Source organism: Mus caroli, chromosome 5, assembly GCF_900094665.2.
Source record: "Mus caroli chromosome 5, CAROLI_EIJ_v1.1, whole genome shotgun sequence".
NCBI classification, from domain to species: domain Eukaryota; kingdom Metazoa; phylum Chordata; class Mammalia; order Rodentia; family Muridae; genus Mus; species Mus caroli.
The window spans coordinates 58,665,471-58,682,397 of record NC_034574.1 but is presented as its reverse complement, the minus strand read 5'-3'; the positions used below and the strand labels follow the sequence as shown (position 1 = coordinate 58,682,397).

Sequence of the window (16,927 nt, the reverse complement as noted above, 5' to 3'; positions counted from 1 at the left end):
AGCTGCCCTGATTCAGCAAGCCACAACAGTTAAGAACAAGGATATCCGGAAGTTTTTGGACGGCATCTATGTGTCTGAGAAGGGAACTGTGCAGCAGGCTGACGAGTGAGGAGGCCTCAGGTGGGTGCCCGTGTCTGCAGCTCACTGCTTTGGATGAGCACAGCGTGCTAAGAAGGATTAAAAGAATTTTCTGAGCAGGAACACTGGCAGAAGGTTTTACCTGTGTGTTTGTTTTACAGTTCCTGGCTCCAGAAACGAGATCCTGATCACAAGAACAATTTGGGCTCTTTTGGGAGAATAAAAGACTTATATATTGATTTGTGTGTCCTTGTCTCTTCTGATTACTTAATGGGTCAGCGATACTCAAGCAACATGTTACTTGAGGTCTTCCCCCCACCCCCAAACAATTGGCTTAAAATAGCAGTGACAGGCAACTTTCCTAGTGGATGTTGAGTGAGTGTATCACTTTGGGTAGGTCCTAGAGGTGCTTGACTTTGACCTGGGCATAATATTTACTGTTGGGTGGGCAGATTGTCTCAGTATAGAGTTGTAATCCTAGTACAAGCAATGAACCTGTGGTTGCAGGCTTTGAGTATAGGATTCTAGATGTAACAGACTTGGTACTTATGTGAATTACTTCCCTACCCACCTGGGAGTGACTTGTGAATGCTAGGCAAACACATTAGTCCCAGACCTGTAACTTGGAGAAGGCAGTCTCCTCTGATGGCCTCAGGCTCCACCTTGTCTCTACCTACTTGCTGCTTGGATCATGGACAAGTACCATAACACCCAGATTTTTTTTTTTTTTAAAGATTATATGAGTACACTGTAGCTGTACAAATGGTTGTCTTAATGTGATTGTTGGGGGTTGAATTTAGGACCTCTGCTCCTCCAGTCAACTCTGCTCACTCAGTCCCTGCATGTTCCAGCCCAAAGATTTAGATGTAAGTACACCCACCATAGCTGTCTTCAGATAAGCCAGAAGGTGTCAGATCTCTGGTTGCTGGGATTTGAACTGTGGTCAGTGCTCATGCCTGCTGAGCCATCTTGCCAGTCCCAACACCCAGCTTTTAATAGGCTTGAAACAAGTATTTTCCTTTATATGTGCAATTAGTGTCTGTGTGTTGCCCTTTTGCCATGCATGCATTTGAGACATGTCTTCCCCAGGGCTAGGGTACAGGCACTGCCCAGTCTAGCTGCCTGTGTCTGAATATATTTCTGGGTGTCTAGAGGAGTTTCCCTGGAGCTAGAATTGTCACCACTTGTAGTTGTGAGTGCTGAGAGCTAAACTGCAAGGCAGCACTGTAGTATCCTCCATCTCCAACTGTGCCTTAAATATAAAAGGGGGAATTGGAATGTCTGGGCTAGCTGAGCATTTCCTACTCATTTTCTGGTAACTCAGATGCCATGTGGCCATTCAAGGCTCTGGAGACTGTTTCGACCCGAAAAGGTCCAGGTTGAGTTTGGCAGGGTGCTTGCCTAGGATTAACAAGGTCCCAGCTAGCAGCCACAAATGTGGCTTGTCCTATCTGTAATTCTAGCCTTGCAGGGGTGTTAACAGAATAAGAACCAGTGTCAGCTATGTATTTGGCCACTTTGGGAGATTGCCAAAATCTGTTGACCTCCAACTAGCTATTTCAGTATAAATGGCATTAACCAGGTTATTTGGTATAGTACTGAAGGTTAAAACCTTTAGACGTAGGCACCTCATTTCCCAGAGGTTAAGCAAATACCAGGTAAGGCAATATTTAACCAGAAGTGGGTTTTATTGACTATGTAAAAATATGTCACAAGTCTTTTTCTGCAGCTACTCAGTTGAGTTAGAACTTTTCCTTGGTATATCACTAGATCATGAGCTAATGATTTCCATACTCTCCTCCCATCCCCCAAGTGTGGCAGCGAGAAAACATTGGCCTAGGAACTTTACATTTGGGGAAGTCAGGGAAGGAGTTGTGAGCTTAGCTTAATGAGAACACATGGTTAAAAGGTTTTAGTTGGGTATCTGGTGGTATATTCCTGTAGCCCCTGCAGTGCAGTTGAGGCAGGAGGGTGAGGAGGCTATCCTGAGATTTTATATATAAAGCTTATTCCAGCTTGGGCTGTACAATAGGTGAGACCCTGTCTCACATAACAAAAAGTGATGATTAATAGAAAACTGAACCGGGCATGAAATCCCAGCTCTTAGGCTGAGGCAGGAGAATCACCGCCAGTTCTAGGCTAGCTTGGGCTATGTAGTGACAACCAGGTCAAAAAAAAAAAAAAAAAAAAAAGACCTAAACATGTTATTTGAATTAAGAGTTGACTCCAAGTTCTTTGCCTTCTGCATCTTTGAAGGCTAACATGAAGGTTTATAGAAGTTAATAAAGTGATTTTAAAAACCCCTTTATCAATAGTTTTTCCGGAGTGGATTCAAGTAACAAAAGAAAAACCTAAGTGAGGATACAGATAGTGTATACAGTGGTTAGGAGCCCTTGTTGCTCTTGCAGAGGAGTCAGGTTTTAGTCCTACCACACAGCCATCTGTAACTCCAGTCGGTTCCAGGAGATCTAGTGCACTCTTCTGGCCTCCAAAGGTGCCAGGTGAACATCCAGATGTATGCAGCCAAAATAGTTTAAGGGTTTGGTTTTTGTTTTTTTTTAAAGCAAAACAAAATTATAGCTTTTTTTAATGTGGCTAACAGTACAGTTGTTTAGCCAACTATAATGTGTGTCATCCTAAAACCTCAGAACTGCTAAGCTTGGAGAGATGGCTCAGTGCTGACGAGCACTGGCTGTTTGTATAGAGGACCCAGGTTTAGTTTCCCGTACCCACGTGGTGGCTCACATCCATCTGTAACTCCAGTTACAGGGGATCTGGTGCCTTTTCTGGCTTCCAAGGACACACAAGTGGTACATTTATACATGCAAGCTAAACACCCACACACATTTTAAAAAGAACCTGCTATAACTGGAAAAGCAGTGGATGTGGTAACCAGGAGTAGAAAAATAGATTTGTTGTTAGATTTGGTTAATCCAATAGCAGCTTTTGTCATTTTTTTCATGTGCTGTTTCTTTGGTTTTGCTTTTAAATTATTGCTGATTCTAAGAATTTTAATACATTGGGACAGTGGTGGTGCATGCTTTTAATCCCAGAATTTGGGAGGCAGAGGCAAGGCCAGCATGTTCTACAGAGTAAGTTCCAGGATGGCCAGTGCCATACACAAACTCTGTCTTGAAAAACACAAAAAGAATCCTAATTATGCCTTAAGTTTGATGTCTCAGGATAGGTAGATCTGAAATACAGTTAAAATCACTTTGACACTTTAGGGTGGTTCATCACTAAGGCTCTTTAGGAAAGAGCCACTGTTCTTTGACTAAGTCTAAATTCCCGGAGAAAGTTGACAGTGACTAGGTAGTGTGGTGACTAGCTCCAGATATTCTACACCTCTGAGCGTGAGGAAGTTAGGAAGCTCTGGGGGACAACGCAGGACTCTATGAATAATGGTATGGTCCTTTGACCATTATTGGTAATCCATAGTAAGATCTACATCTTTTAAACTTTGCTAAGTGTGCCAAATCTTGTCACCACAAAAAAATTTTTTTTCAGGGTTTAATAGGGGTAATGGCAGTTTATTTTAAAATGGGAATTGCTATGCAGTAAGGCCTAGGGAACAAGATTTGTGTAGATACTTGTGTCTTCTTGTCATTTATCCTGTGGTCTATGTGCATTGCTGTTCTGCCTACATCTATGTCTGTGTGACAGTGTCACGTCTCTTAGAACTGGAATTACAGACAGCTGTGAGCTGCCATGTGGGTGCTGGGAATTGAACCAGGGTCCTTTGGAAGAACAGCCAGTTCTCTTAACCGCTGAGCCATCTTTCCACCCATGAAGCCCCTTTAAAGTCAAAAATCCAAACTGGGCATAGTGGTGCACACCTTTAATCCCAGCACTTGGGAGACAGAGGCAGGTGGATCTGTTGAGTTCCAGCCAGCCTGGTCTCTACAGAGCAAGTATCAGGACAGCCAGGGCTACACAGAAAACCCCTGTCTTGAATCCACTCACCCTGGCACAAAATAAAAATAAAAATAAAAATTACTAGTCCAATAAGAGAGCTCACAAACTTGGATGTTTAAGAAGTGCCTGGAAAAATTTTTTTTTTTGAGAAAAGCTAACATTGGTGAGTTTTGGGTTTTTCGAGACAGGGTTTCTCTGTGTAGCCTTGGCTGTCCTGGAACTCACTTTGTAGACCAGGCTGGCCTCGAACTCAGAAATCTGCCTGCCTTTGCTTCCCAAGTGCTGGGATTAAAGGTGTACACATTGGTGAGTTTTATAGCTTATGCTTTAACTACCTATGAACAGGCATGATCTAAAAATCCTGTTTTGTTTGTACATTCCATCTGAGGACAGCCCTGACCTAACCAAACAGAGAATACCTTGTTAGAGGTGACAAGAGTATGTCACTAACTGTCCAGTTTAAATAGTTTTAGCCAGGTATGGTAATGCACACCTTTGATCCCAGTACTCAGAAGGCTGAGGCAGGTGGCCCTTTGTGAGGTTGAGACCAGCCTGGTCTACATAACAAGTTCCATGACAGCCAGAGCTACATAATAGACCTGTCTCAAATCAACATTGACATCAAAATAGGTTTTAACCATGAAGTCTAAGACAACAAAATTTCACTTTTTAAAATTAATTTCTTGACCATGAATAGTGATTGTTATTTACAGAAGAATGCTAGAGAAAAAGGATGTGAAGTCCTGATCCACACTTCCTGAAGCAATGTTTAGGGTCATGCCCAGAGTTACTGTCAGGGTGTCTTCAGCTCGGAGAACGGACTCACTGATTGTCAGTACCTGAAGGAATTATTTGAACCACACTTCAAAGGCATCGATTGTCTTCGCCTTGGTTACAGCTGTCTCTCACATCGTAAGTTACCAGTACATGGAGCTGGAGTGAATCTTGAAACTATGACAGAAACGGCGGTTTAGCTGAAAACTCTGCTGTGGCCTTTCTTCAATGGTATATTTTGTAAGTTCCTTGCTTTCTGGAATTTTCTTCTCTTTTGATGATGAAAAACGGTGATGGATAGCAGTACAACCAGCGTGGAGATGAAGCAGCAACCGAAGAAGATGAGTGGTTTCTTCTGCACGAGAAATGAGCAAATGGTGCACTCTGTGTCTTCCGCAGGCTGACCACACGCAGGGCTTCTGTTCTCAGCGGGGAGGCCTCTGCTGCTGATCAGCTTGCTGTAAAACTGCACGGAGGACTTAGCTCTGAAGTCAGAGGTGAAAAATCCAAATCTAGGCTTAGATTTCTCTTCAGTCAGTTTGAATGCATAGTAGCCTTTGATTTTGACCTTGTCAATGAGATATGCTGAAAGAAAGAAACACTGTTGATCACAAATGGATGCTAAAGTTTCTTTGAATAAAAATTGGGGGGGGACACCCTCTCACAGGCAAAGGGGAGGAGGGATTGGTGAAGAAGTCTTGGAGGAGGGGACCAGGAAGCAGGGCAACATTTGGAATATAAATAAATAAAAAAGATTTTAATTTAGTTTTCAGAGGCTGGAGAAATGGCTCAGAGGTTAAGAGCACTGACTGCTCTTCCAGAGGTCCTGAGTTCAATTCCCAGCAACCACATGGTGACTCACAACCATCTGTAATGGGATCCAATGCCCTCTTCTGGTGTATCTGAAGACAGCTACAGTGTGTTCATGTAAATAAAATAAAATCTCTTTTAAAATTTAGTTTTCATTGAAACTAAGATCATGTAAATAAAAAAATTATGAAGTCATGGCTCTCACTGAAGATTCTGTTTTGGAAACGTGTACTCCAGGCTGGCCTCTAACTCCCTATGTAAGCTCAAGTTGACAGTTAACTTCTGATCTTCCTGTCACTACCTCCAGAGAATTAGAATTACGTGCTTTTGCCACTATGCCCGGCTTATTCATCTTAGGGATTTGCCCAGGGCTTTGTGCATGCAAGATAAAGACTCTACCAGCTATGTCCCTAGTCCTTCTTAGTTGATCTTAATCCCCACAACACAGTGGTTTTCAACCTTCCTAATGTTGCAAACCTCTTTATACAGTTCCTCACGTTGTGGTGAAACCACCACCCCTATAAAATTATTTTGTTGTTACTTCATAACTAATTTTACTACTGTTATGAATCATATTGTAAATATCTGATATGTGACCTTGTGAAAAGATTGCTTTACCCCCAAGGGAGTCTAAACCCCCAGATTGAGAGCTGCTGCCACAATATTTTCATATACTGGGCAATCTACTCTAAGGAAGTAATTAGAAATGAATTTCTCGCCGGGCATGGTGGCGCACGCCTTTAATCCCAGCACTTGGGAGGCAAAGGCAGGTGGATTTCTGAGTTCGAGGCCAGCTTGGTCTACAAAGTGAGTTCCAGGACAGCCAAGACTACTCAGAGAAACCCTGTCTTGAAAAATCCACAAATAAATAAATAAATAATTTCTCTACAGACATAAGTATTTCAGTGAGGTGTTATTTCCACCTAAAGGATGGTTGAATGTATGAAGGTGTGTGTGTATGTGTGTATGTGTGTGGGAGGGGTCGTGGAGGTAGTAGTGGTGGGTTTTTAAATTTTTTTTCAGACAGGGTCTCTCTGTGTAGCCCTGGCTTTCCTGGAACTCACTCTGTAAACCAGATTGGCCTTGAACTCGTGGAGATCATTCTGCCTCTGCCTCCTGAGTGCTGGCATTCTGGGATTTGAACTCAGGATCTTCGGAAGAGCAGTCAGTGCTCTTACCTGCTGAGCCACCTCACCAATCCCCCATGGCCTAGATTTATAATGTCACCACTTGGAAGGCAGACGTGGGATAGAGGTTAGCTCAGGGTTACTACTTAGACCCTGTCTAAAGAAACGATGAGCCGGGCGTGGTAGCCCACGCCTTTAATCCCAGCACTGGATTTCTGAGTTCGAGGCCAGCCTGGTCTACAGAGTGAGTTCTAGGACAGCCAGGGTTACACAGAGAAACCCTGTCTGTCTCCAAAAACAAAAACAAAAACAAACAAACAAACAAAAAAACAATGATGAAAGTAAAAATTAAAAAATTCAGTTAGACATGAGTGTACACACGCCTTTAGTCCCATCACTCAGAAGGCAGAGGCTGGTGGATCTCTGTGAGTTCAAGGCCAGCCTGGTCTACATAGCAAGCTTCAAGACAGGACTACATAGAGAGATTTGGTCACAAACAAAACAAAACATTTTAAATTCAATAATAAAGGCCTATTTTAAGGAAGAAATCCAATGGACAGAAGTGGGGGGCCACAAATCTTCAATCGGTGGTGAGTTGTTTGTTGTTGTTTCTCAGAAATCCGCCTGTTTCTGCCTCCCAAGTGCTGGGATTAAAGGCGTGCGCCACCACTGCCCAGTTTATGCCTAGGTTTCCATTGCCGTCAAGTTTATATACCTCTCCCACTTCTCTGTATGCCCCAAACCTCACCTTTCAGAGCCTCCTGGACATACTTCTCCAAGTAGTACTTTCGGATCTGATCATCCTCTAGAGCCAGATCATCAATGCCATTGGCTGTGATGTAGATATCCCTGTCTCTGTAGTTCCTCCGGATCCACGCAAGGAGCTTGCGCACTCCCCAGGGTGTTACAGCCAGGCGGCTGGGCGAGCTCAGGCGGGTGATGTCCTGCAGGAACTGGACGTCCCTGTCTGCAACTGAGCGGTTGGTGTTCAGCTGCTTGTGTATCACGAACCTCGTAGTGAAGTGGTTCAGTGCGTAGAAGTCGACGGTGCCCTTCACCAGCCTGCTCTCCTTCGCGGTGAAGCGCGGCAGGACTGAGCTAGACAGCCCTCGCTGGTTTTTGGAGGCGATGTATTCCTTCATAGCGGATGGATAGTCGCCAGTCTTGAAGAGCGGATCTGCAAACCAGGCGATCTCAAACTGGAGGAAGCGCTCGGCTGCCTTCCGGTGTGAATCCACATAGGGGTTGGCAGGTTCTGCCCAGTCGCAATGTAAGGACAGTGACACAGCCCCATGCTGGACCGGCCTATACTGCCTATCATAGAGGTGCCAGACCTGGGCATGGGCGATCATCAGGTTGTGGGCTGCACGGTAGGTGTCATTACTCGTGCGGTTGTACATGTCACTCAGCCTGTTAGGCTCATTGATGGTGATCCAGAGCTTCACTAAGTCCCCCAGCTCCTGGAAGCACAACTCAGCGTAGTCCTGGAAGGCCTTGGCTGTGTTCATGTTTAGCCACCCCCCACTGCTCAGAAGTGGCAGGGGGAGGCCGAGATGGGAGTGGGTTGGGTGGTACAACGTCACCATGGGGAAGACGCCCAGCTTCAGTCCTTCGCTCACCACACACCTATAGTACCTTAACACTTGCCTGTTAACTTTAGACAGATTGCCAGTGGGAAGGATAGAGGTCCAGTCCAGAGCAAACTGGTAGTGGGTGACTTTCATTTTTGCCAACATTTCAACTCGTTTTTTGATGCTCACATAATCTGTGCACTGGAACGGTCTTGTTTTCAGCCTTACCCCTTCCACTCGGTAGAGCAATCTGTTGCCAGTGACATTCCACACATACAGGTGAGGATCGGTAAACTGAGGGGAGGAGACCGTAAACTCGGGCTGTGGGAGATAAAGGCACCCAGGTAAATCAAGTGTGGCTACCGGCATTTCCCAACCAGTCAGACTGGAAGAGCTGAGCCTCACTGAAGCCTCTTACTACAAGGTAAATGATAACTTTGCCCTTCACAATGGTCTCTGTAGCAGGGCAGTGGTGGCGCATGCCTTTAATCCCAGTACTTGGGAGGCAGAGGCAGGAGGATTTCTGAGCTTGCCACCAGCCTGGTTTACAGAGTGAGTTCCAGGACAGCCAGGGCTACACAGAGAAACCCTGTCTCGAAAAACAAACAAAAACATAATGGTCTCTGTATTCAGGATGTTTTGCTCGTAATATGGGAGAAAGGGCTATCCTTCTAGCCCCCAGAGTCTCCAGGGAGACTGGGAAATACTGGGAGGGAACCACACACAGGGAAGGAAGACCAGTTGTTTGAGAAAAGCCTAATAAGCCATTTTCCAGCTCACATGACCTAAAAATCCAGGTTATACCACATCTCCTGTAACAGTTCAAATGCGTCAGGAAATTGGCTTGGTGTCCTCAGTGGAAGGCAATATGGAAGGACGGATTCTCAGCCCTGTCATAAGCTGAAGATGGCACAGGTGAAATGCAATGAGGCTGTAAAGGAGTCACTGAGCACCACGCGCACTTAGAGGAGGCCGGCTGACAGGCCGTCCCTGACAGTGGTTAAGGGAGCAGGGTGAGAGCCCAGAGTAGCCGTGCATGCCTATCCTATAATCTCAGGAGGCTGAGATAGGAGGACTGCTAGTTTGAGGCCAGCCTGGGCTGGACAGCAGATCTCCTAACCCATCTCCTAACCAATTTAAAAAATGAAATGGAGGAAGAAGGCCTAAGAACATCACACTTTTGTGCAGTGTCTCTTCCGTGGTGTGTCTGTGAGCACAGCGCTTGCTCCACAGGAAGAATATAGAATGTTCTCTCTGTGCAAGGAGCTTCGGTTATGAGGGGGGAAGAGTGAACTGAGCCCAAATCCTGAAGGTTTATTGCCCTTTTGATTTCCCTGGCTTTCCACCTTGGAGAGTCATGGACTTTTTTTTTTTTTTTAAACTTTTTCTTTCATTTTTCTTTCTCCCTCTTTTTGGGGTAGGGGTGGGGGTGAGTGGTAGGTGGCTACAGCCCAGGCTAGCCCTAAACCTAATAAGTACCTAAGGATTACCTGGAACTCCTGCTTCTCTTTTGCCTTCTTCCCAAGCACTGGGGTTACAGGTATATGTCACTACCCCACTTAATGCAACACTGAGGATCAAACCCAGGCGCCCTGTGAGCTAGGCAGCCGCTGTACCAACTAAAGTACAGCCTCAGCCCCACATTTTCCTCTTTGAGTTTGGGCTACACAACCTTATACGGGGATGGTTGTGTGTCTCTCACTTCCCAGGTGCAATCTAAGGACGAGAGAGACAATCTGGGAAGCCCGTGTCTCAACTGGAAACCACTGTACAAAGGTAGGGTGACTTGGATTTAGCTCCAGACAGCCAGGGCTACACAGAGAAACCTTGTCTCAAAAAATAAGATAAAGTAGAAGGAAACAAAAGACTTAAAAACACTTCCAAATTCAAGATTAATTAGAGCAAGAAAAAATTCTGTACTTGTGCTAAAGCTCTTTCCCCACCCGGGAGTGAATTTAAATGCACCTGGAAAACTAATAATTAACCTTTGGTAAATATTTTCCCTCTAATTGCTTTTTCATGTGTCATCTTTCACAGTCTAATTACAAAGCCATATTACTGCCCCGTTGCCATCTGCCAACTGGTAATCTAGAACATTAAACTCAGAGAACATTGGTCACACGAGCTTGAAGTTTAGCCCATGTAAAATGAATGACCTGAGCTGTCTTCCCAGCCTAGACCAGCTCCAGTGTTTTGAAAAGTTCAGAGCATCCCAGTATTGTTGAAAAGATGTTTACAAAAGGGCATTTTGCCACAGAACAAGGCAGGATCAAACAAAATGCACTGTGGGTTACAACCCTCCAGAAAACACTAGCTGTAGACAATGCATGTGATTATCTGGGAGAGAGACCACATAAAGATGCATCCCCAAATGGAAGAGGGCCATTAGGAGGAAGATAAGGGATACAATGTGGAGGTAAAAAAAAAGACCAAAGTGTATCGTATACACATATAAACACACTATTCTGTATAATAAAAGCCAGTGGATTCTCTTGGTAGGCCTTTAATCCTAGCACTCAGGAGATCTCTGTGAGTTTGAGGCCAGCCTGGTCTACAAGAGAGAGTTCCAGGATAGCTAGGACTACACAGAGAAACCCTGTCTTGAAAAATCTAACCGAACAAATAGTGAATTCTGGTGGGGGAGATGACTCAGAGCTGGTAGCATTTACTCAGTAAGCTTAGAGACCTGAGTTCAATCCCTCAAACCCAAAAAAGGTAGAGGGAAATAGCTAACTCCACAGTTTGTCCTCTAACCTCTGCATGGACTGCAATATGCACCACACACACATACATGCACACACACACACACACACAGGGTTGGAGGCATGGCAATTAAGAACATTGAAATCTGTGTGGAAGGCACACACACACACACACACACACGCACACAAGCACACACATATCCCTAATCCCCTAGGACATCCAATGCACTCTTCTGGCCTCTGTGGTCACCAGACAGACAGACAGACATATATGCAGGCAAAGCATCTGTGATGGTTTGAATAAAAATGGTCTCCATAGGTTCATAGGGCTACCTCTCTAGCACCGTGTCTGCCTGCATGCTGCCATGCTTCTCACCATGTTGATGAGTTGTGAACCAGCCCCGGTTGAAGACCCCAGACTTGCTGTGCTCATGATGTTTCTTCACAGCAACAAAACAATGGCTAAGATATCCTTACACGTAACACTTGTAAATACATACTGTATACTATCTCCCCTGGTGTGTGGTTAATTCAGAAGTAGCCACTTACCTTAAGAACAGACTCAGTGACTCCCCAGGAGAAATCACAGGGAAACCGACCCTTCATGTCTGGCGTGGACTCTTTCAAGGGGAAGCCGTTGTCTTGTATGATCTGTTTGTAGTAATGAGCCGAGGACTTGGGTTTCCTCTCTTTCTGCTCACTGTTAAAGTCCACATAAAACAGCCCTCGTCGGGTCGTATAGGCATCCTGCCACTCAAAGCCATCCAGGAGAGTCCAGGCCGTATAACCAAACACGTGGATTTCATCAAACTTTATTGCTGCACAGAGAAAAGGAAGCAGGGATTTTCAGAGGACTGAACATTCTAGTTCGTTTACAAAGTGCCAGGACACAGCACATAACAAAAGTAACTCTTTTCCTAAATAGCAGGCATTTTAAGTCAAACCACGAGTTATTGATTTGGGGCCAGCCAAATAGCTGCATCTGTAAAGGCTTCATCTATTATGAAGCTTGACAAAGTTGAGTCAGAGGCCTGCATGGTGGAAGGGGACCAAGTGTCAAAAGTTGTCATCTGACTTCCACATATGCCCTACACTCAAAAGAAATAAACAGCACGCACTCCCTGCCCTGTTGAGTGATAGTTGGAAGATCTCATTAAAACATTCTTCCTGATAGTTAAACGTTTTTAATCACATTGTTTAGCAGGGTATGGCGGATGGTATATGCCTTTAATTTCAACACTCAGGAAGCAGAGGTAGGCAGATCTCTGAGTTCAAGTTTGGCTTGGTCAACATAATGAGTTCCGGGTCATCCAGAGCTACATAGTGTGACCCTGTCTCAAAAATTTAAAAAGTGGAGTGAGGTGATATTAAGTGTGCAGATCTGTGTCCTGGGGCACGGCAGTTCCAGAGCCTTTTGGGATATAGATGTTGACTGGCGACCTAGAGTTTCTCATTCCGAGTTTGGGCTAGTTCCTGTCTGTGTACTACTGTCTGTTCTGTGAAATTGTTCTCCGGGGACTGAAAATACCAGCTCTTAGGACGTCACAGCAAATGCAGGCGGAAGGCATGGAAGTGGTGTGAGAGGTGGCTGGGCTGAAGGGCAACAGGCTCAGGGCCAGGTCCTGCTGCATCTTGGGGCAGGAGCTGTTGGGGAAGGTGCAGAGCCTCAGTTACCTCATCTGCAAAGGAAAATATCGGGAAGGATGTTCTCTAAGGGCTTTCTCAGCTTCCAAACTCTGACTGGGAGCCAGGTGTAGCAGTGTACGACTTTGATCCCAGCACTCTGCAGGCAGAGGCAGGCAGATCTCTGTGAGTTCAAGGCCAACCTGGTCTACAGTAAAAACTGAAATTAGCCCTGAATCATTTTAAAATTTTTATTATTTTAATTTTATTTCCCATGCAGGATTGCTTTTTGCCTGCATGTTTATCTGTGAGCTCTCTCTGTGCCTGTATCCAGGGAGGCCTGATAAAACGTATTCAGTAAACTTCAGTTACAGACAGTCGTAAGCTGCCATGTGGGTGGTTAGAGTTAATGTGTCAGGAATTGAATCTGGGACCACTGTAAGCGCAGGTGGTGCTCGGTGCTCTCAACTGCTGAGCCATCCTATCCCCCACTTGAACCATTTTTCTTAAAACAAACAAACAATAACAACAGCAACACCCTTTTATTCTCCTCAGAGAAATGCCTCATCACTGCATTTTGCCGTCTAATTATCATTAACATTGTTTTTCTAAAAGGTAGAAAATCCGGGGGCTGGAGAGATGGCTCAGTGGTGAAGAGCACTGTCTGCTCTTTCAGGGGGCTTGAGATCCTCAGCCACTACGTGGTGGTAGCTTGCAACCATCTATAATGAGATTTGATAGCTGTGCAGTGGTGGTGCATGCCTTTAATCCCAGCACTCAGGAGGCAGAGGCAGGCGGATTTCTGAGTTCGAGGCCAGCCTGGTCTACAAAGTGAGTGCCAGGACAGCCAGGGCTATACAGAGAAACCCTGTCTTGAAAGACCAAAAAAAAAAAAATTTTTTTTTCAAAATGACAAATGTGTCTCAGCAAGTTGTGGTTCTGTTTTCCCAGTGGTGTGGTGTTATGAAGAAGGGTGGAACAGGTAAGCCCCTTTGTCCAAGTGAAAGACACTTGACCCAAGGGCCTGTATATAGTATATTGTATGAGCCACCCTTCCTTCGGGTTCATGTAGTTGGGTGTGGCTGTGTTCTAAGCTGTTCCTTTTTGCAGAGCCAGGTGGGTGGGGAGACTGGGAGAGGGACTTGCTCTTTCTAAAATCTCCTCCTGAAATATCTTTCCTGCAGGAGATGGGATTTCTCTCTACAGTTAGGACTTATTTATTTAAGTTACAGTTTATGTATTGTGGTGAAGGAAGTGTGTGTGGGGGGTGACCATGTGTGTGTGTGTGTGTGTGTGTGTGTGTGGTGGATGTATGTGTCTGTGTAAATGCATATGTGTGGTGAGTGTGTGTGTATGTGTGGTGCATGTGTTTGTGTGTGTGGCACATGTGTGTGTATGTATGATGCCTCTGTGTGGATGAATGCATGTCTCAGCGCATGTGTGAGGCCATCTTGCTGAAGTCACTTCCGTCTTTCCATCATGTGAGCCCCAGGATTGAACTCAGGGTCTGGCTTGTGGCAAGTGCCTTTCCTGGCTGAGCCATCTCACCAGTCCTGCACCCACCTGTTTTATTCGGGTGCTGGGGGTCAAACTCAGAACCTCTTGCTTGCATAGCAAGTACTTTGCCCACCGAGTCATCTCCCCAGCCTTAGGACTTCTCAAGGGAACTGCACAGCTGGAGAAAGATCCAGAGGAGTCAGGTAGAAGGGAGCCCAGCTCTGATGGGGACACAGCATGAGCTATGACCTCATGGTTGCCATCAGCCTGTAGGTGTCACTGCCTGAGTAGTGAACGAGGTGACCTTGGGGAGACAGGAATCTCCAAGAGCAGAAGCGGCTCAGCTTTGTCTTAGACCTTTCTTTGTTCACACATGTCGAGATGAAAGAATCATGATTCCAATAAATCACCCTTGATGAAAAACTTTAAACATATCTCCACAGGGAGAAGTAGTTCAAAGCTAACCTGGGTTACATGGAACCCTTTCCCTCACAAAACACATTTCAGTCAACAGTGAACAATACAAAACCCAACAGCAATAATCAACCAACCAACCAACCAACCAACAAAGGACAAATCCTGAGGGGTGATCAGAGAAATAGCTCAGCACTTACCAAAGCTTGCCTCTCTTCCTGACCCTGAATTTGGTCCCTAGCACGAGCATCAGTGGCTCACAACTGCCCGAAACGCCAGCTGCAGGTTACCAGGTGCATTATTGTGTCCCCTAAGAGCGATGACACACACGAAACATACACTCACACAAGCAAACACACACACACACACACTTTTTTTTAATTGAGCCAAAGCATAGCCAACCTTGAAGAACCTGGTTTAGGAAATTCTTCATCATGTAGATGGCCGTGGTGTCCTCTGTCTTTATATAGCTATCTGTGAACCAGCCGTTCTCCGAAATCAAGATTTGAGGGTCATCGTATTCCAGTTTAATCCAGTTCAGCACCTGCCTTAAGTTGAGTGATACATTTTGTCCCATTTTCACCACCGTGTTTGAGGGCCTGAAGTTGTTGGGCCCGAAGGAAAAGGCAAAGAAGTCAGCCGTGCCCTTCACCTCCTCCTTCTCTGCCTCAGAGAACTCGGGGATCATGGCTCCCGTCTTCATGAACTCAGGGTAGTCGCCGTCCCCGTGGATGGGGTTGGCGAACCATCCGAGCACAGAGGACATGGAGTGCTGGCAGTTGATCACGTCCTCCATGTTGTCTGTTCTGTTTGGCTCTATCCAATGGGACCCCAAGGTGATGGAGAGCCGACCCTTCTGATGGGGGCGGAAGTTTTTGTCGTAGTTATGCCACACTTTCGAATGTGCCTGGTGGGAAAGAAAATATCATCGGTCTTCACTGTGTTTAATCCCTGAGGTCGTAACATGATTAGTAAATCCTGAACAATTGAAAAAAAAACGTGATTACATTTACTTATGTGTGTGTGTGTGTGTGTGCGCGCGTGCGCGCGCGCGCGCGCGTGTGTTTGCATGCGCATGCCAAGACAAACATATTCGGGCTAGAACTGGTTTTCTCCTTCCACCGTGTGGTTCCTAGAAGAACAAACTGAGGTCATCAGATTTGGCAGCAAGCGCATTTACCCACTGAGCCATTTGGATGGCCCCAACACCCAGGTTTGTGTGTGTGTGTGTGTGTGTGTTTTCATGAGTTCTGCAGATTAAATTTAAGTCCTCATGTTGTGTGGCAAGCACTCTGCTGACCAAGCTATCTCCTCAGCCCCCCTCCCTTTGGTCCTGATGTAGAAGTCAAGGACAGCGTCCGCTGCATATTCTGTAAAAGGGTAACTGACCACCACTGGCGTGGTGATGATAAGATTCATTAACGCTGTAAAAGACTTCAAAACAACCCCTGCCCTAGGTTAAGCTTTACTTCAGTCTCAGCTGCTATTGTTGCGATTATTTTACATTTCCAGGTGTGGCCTCTTAGAGCAGAACCTGTAGTTATTGTCTGAGCACTTAATATCTGGCTCATCCTGCCCGCAAGTGGCTGAAACATCGGCTTATTACCAGGCTCTAAGGAAGGTCTTTCTTGGAAAGACAAGAATGAGGTGTTTGAAAGAGAAACACGGGAAATTAAAAAAATAAAACAAGCCGGTCTTGGCGGTGCAAGCCTTTAATCCCAGCACTTGAGAGGCAGAGGCAGGCGGATTTCTGAGTTCGAGGCCAGCCGCGTCTACAAAGCGAGTTCCAGGACAGCCAGGGCTATACAGAGAAACCCTGCCTTGATACCCCCCCCCCCAAAAAAAAAAAAAAAAAAAAAAAAAAAAAACCAAAAACCAAAAACCAAAAACCAAAAAAAAAATAAAAAATAAAAAATAAAAAAACAGTGCAAATCCTCTCTTAGGGGCTGACACAGACAGACATACACAATCACTCAGAGACACACTAGAGAAACAGCAGACTCACACAATGGACCCACACAGTCACACAACAGACACACACAGGGACAGAAAGACACAGGTTCAGACTCATACAATAGACAGAGAATACAAGACACAGGAGAATGAAGTAGAGAATTCAAAACTGGACTTGTTGGTTAAATGTCTCAAAGGGAAGTGGTTTGATTTCTTTCCTTAATGGGACATTGATGCATTATTGGTGACTCGGAGTTAATTACTATTAAGTTATAACTCCCCTCCCATGTGTGTGTGTGTGTGTGTGTGTGTGTGTGTGTGTGTGTACATGTAAGTGTAGATGCCTCTGGAGTCCAGAAGAAAACAATGACTCTCCTTGAGCTGGGGTTAGAGGAAGCTGTTAAGTGGCCCATTGTGGGTGCAAGCAACTGTTTTCAGGCCTTTTGTAAGAGCATTGCATGTT

General features: G+C 45.3%; 1 protein-coding gene and 1 long non-coding RNA gene across 2 annotated transcripts in view; one reads left to right on the top strand and one right to left on the bottom strand.

Annotated features, from left to right (window-relative positions):
• LOC115031113 overlaps positions 1-317 on the top strand; it is a 1,320-nt gene extending 1,003 nt beyond the window's left edge. Inside the window, exons 2-3 of the long non-coding RNA XR_003836713.1 lie at positions 3-120; positions 240-317. This is a non-coding gene — a long non-coding RNA (uncharacterized LOC115031113). The remainder of the gene's footprint in view (positions 1-2; positions 121-239) is intronic.
• Positions 318-4,604: 4,287 nt separating this feature from the next.
• Klb (klotho beta) overlaps positions 4,605-16,927 on the bottom strand; it is a 37,597-nt gene continuing 25,274 nt past the window's right edge. Inside the window, exons 2-5 of the mRNA XM_021162758.1 lie at positions 14,914-15,418; positions 11,527-11,795; positions 7,453-8,596; positions 4,605-5,352 (exon numbers count right to left, since the gene is read on the bottom strand). Coding sequence (XP_021018417.1) covers positions 4,964-5,352; positions 7,453-8,596; positions 11,527-11,795; positions 14,914-15,418 — 2,307 coding nt within the window. The 3' untranslated portion in view covers positions 4,605-4,963. The remainder of the gene's footprint in view (positions 5,353-7,452; positions 8,597-11,526; positions 11,796-14,913; positions 15,419-16,927) is intronic.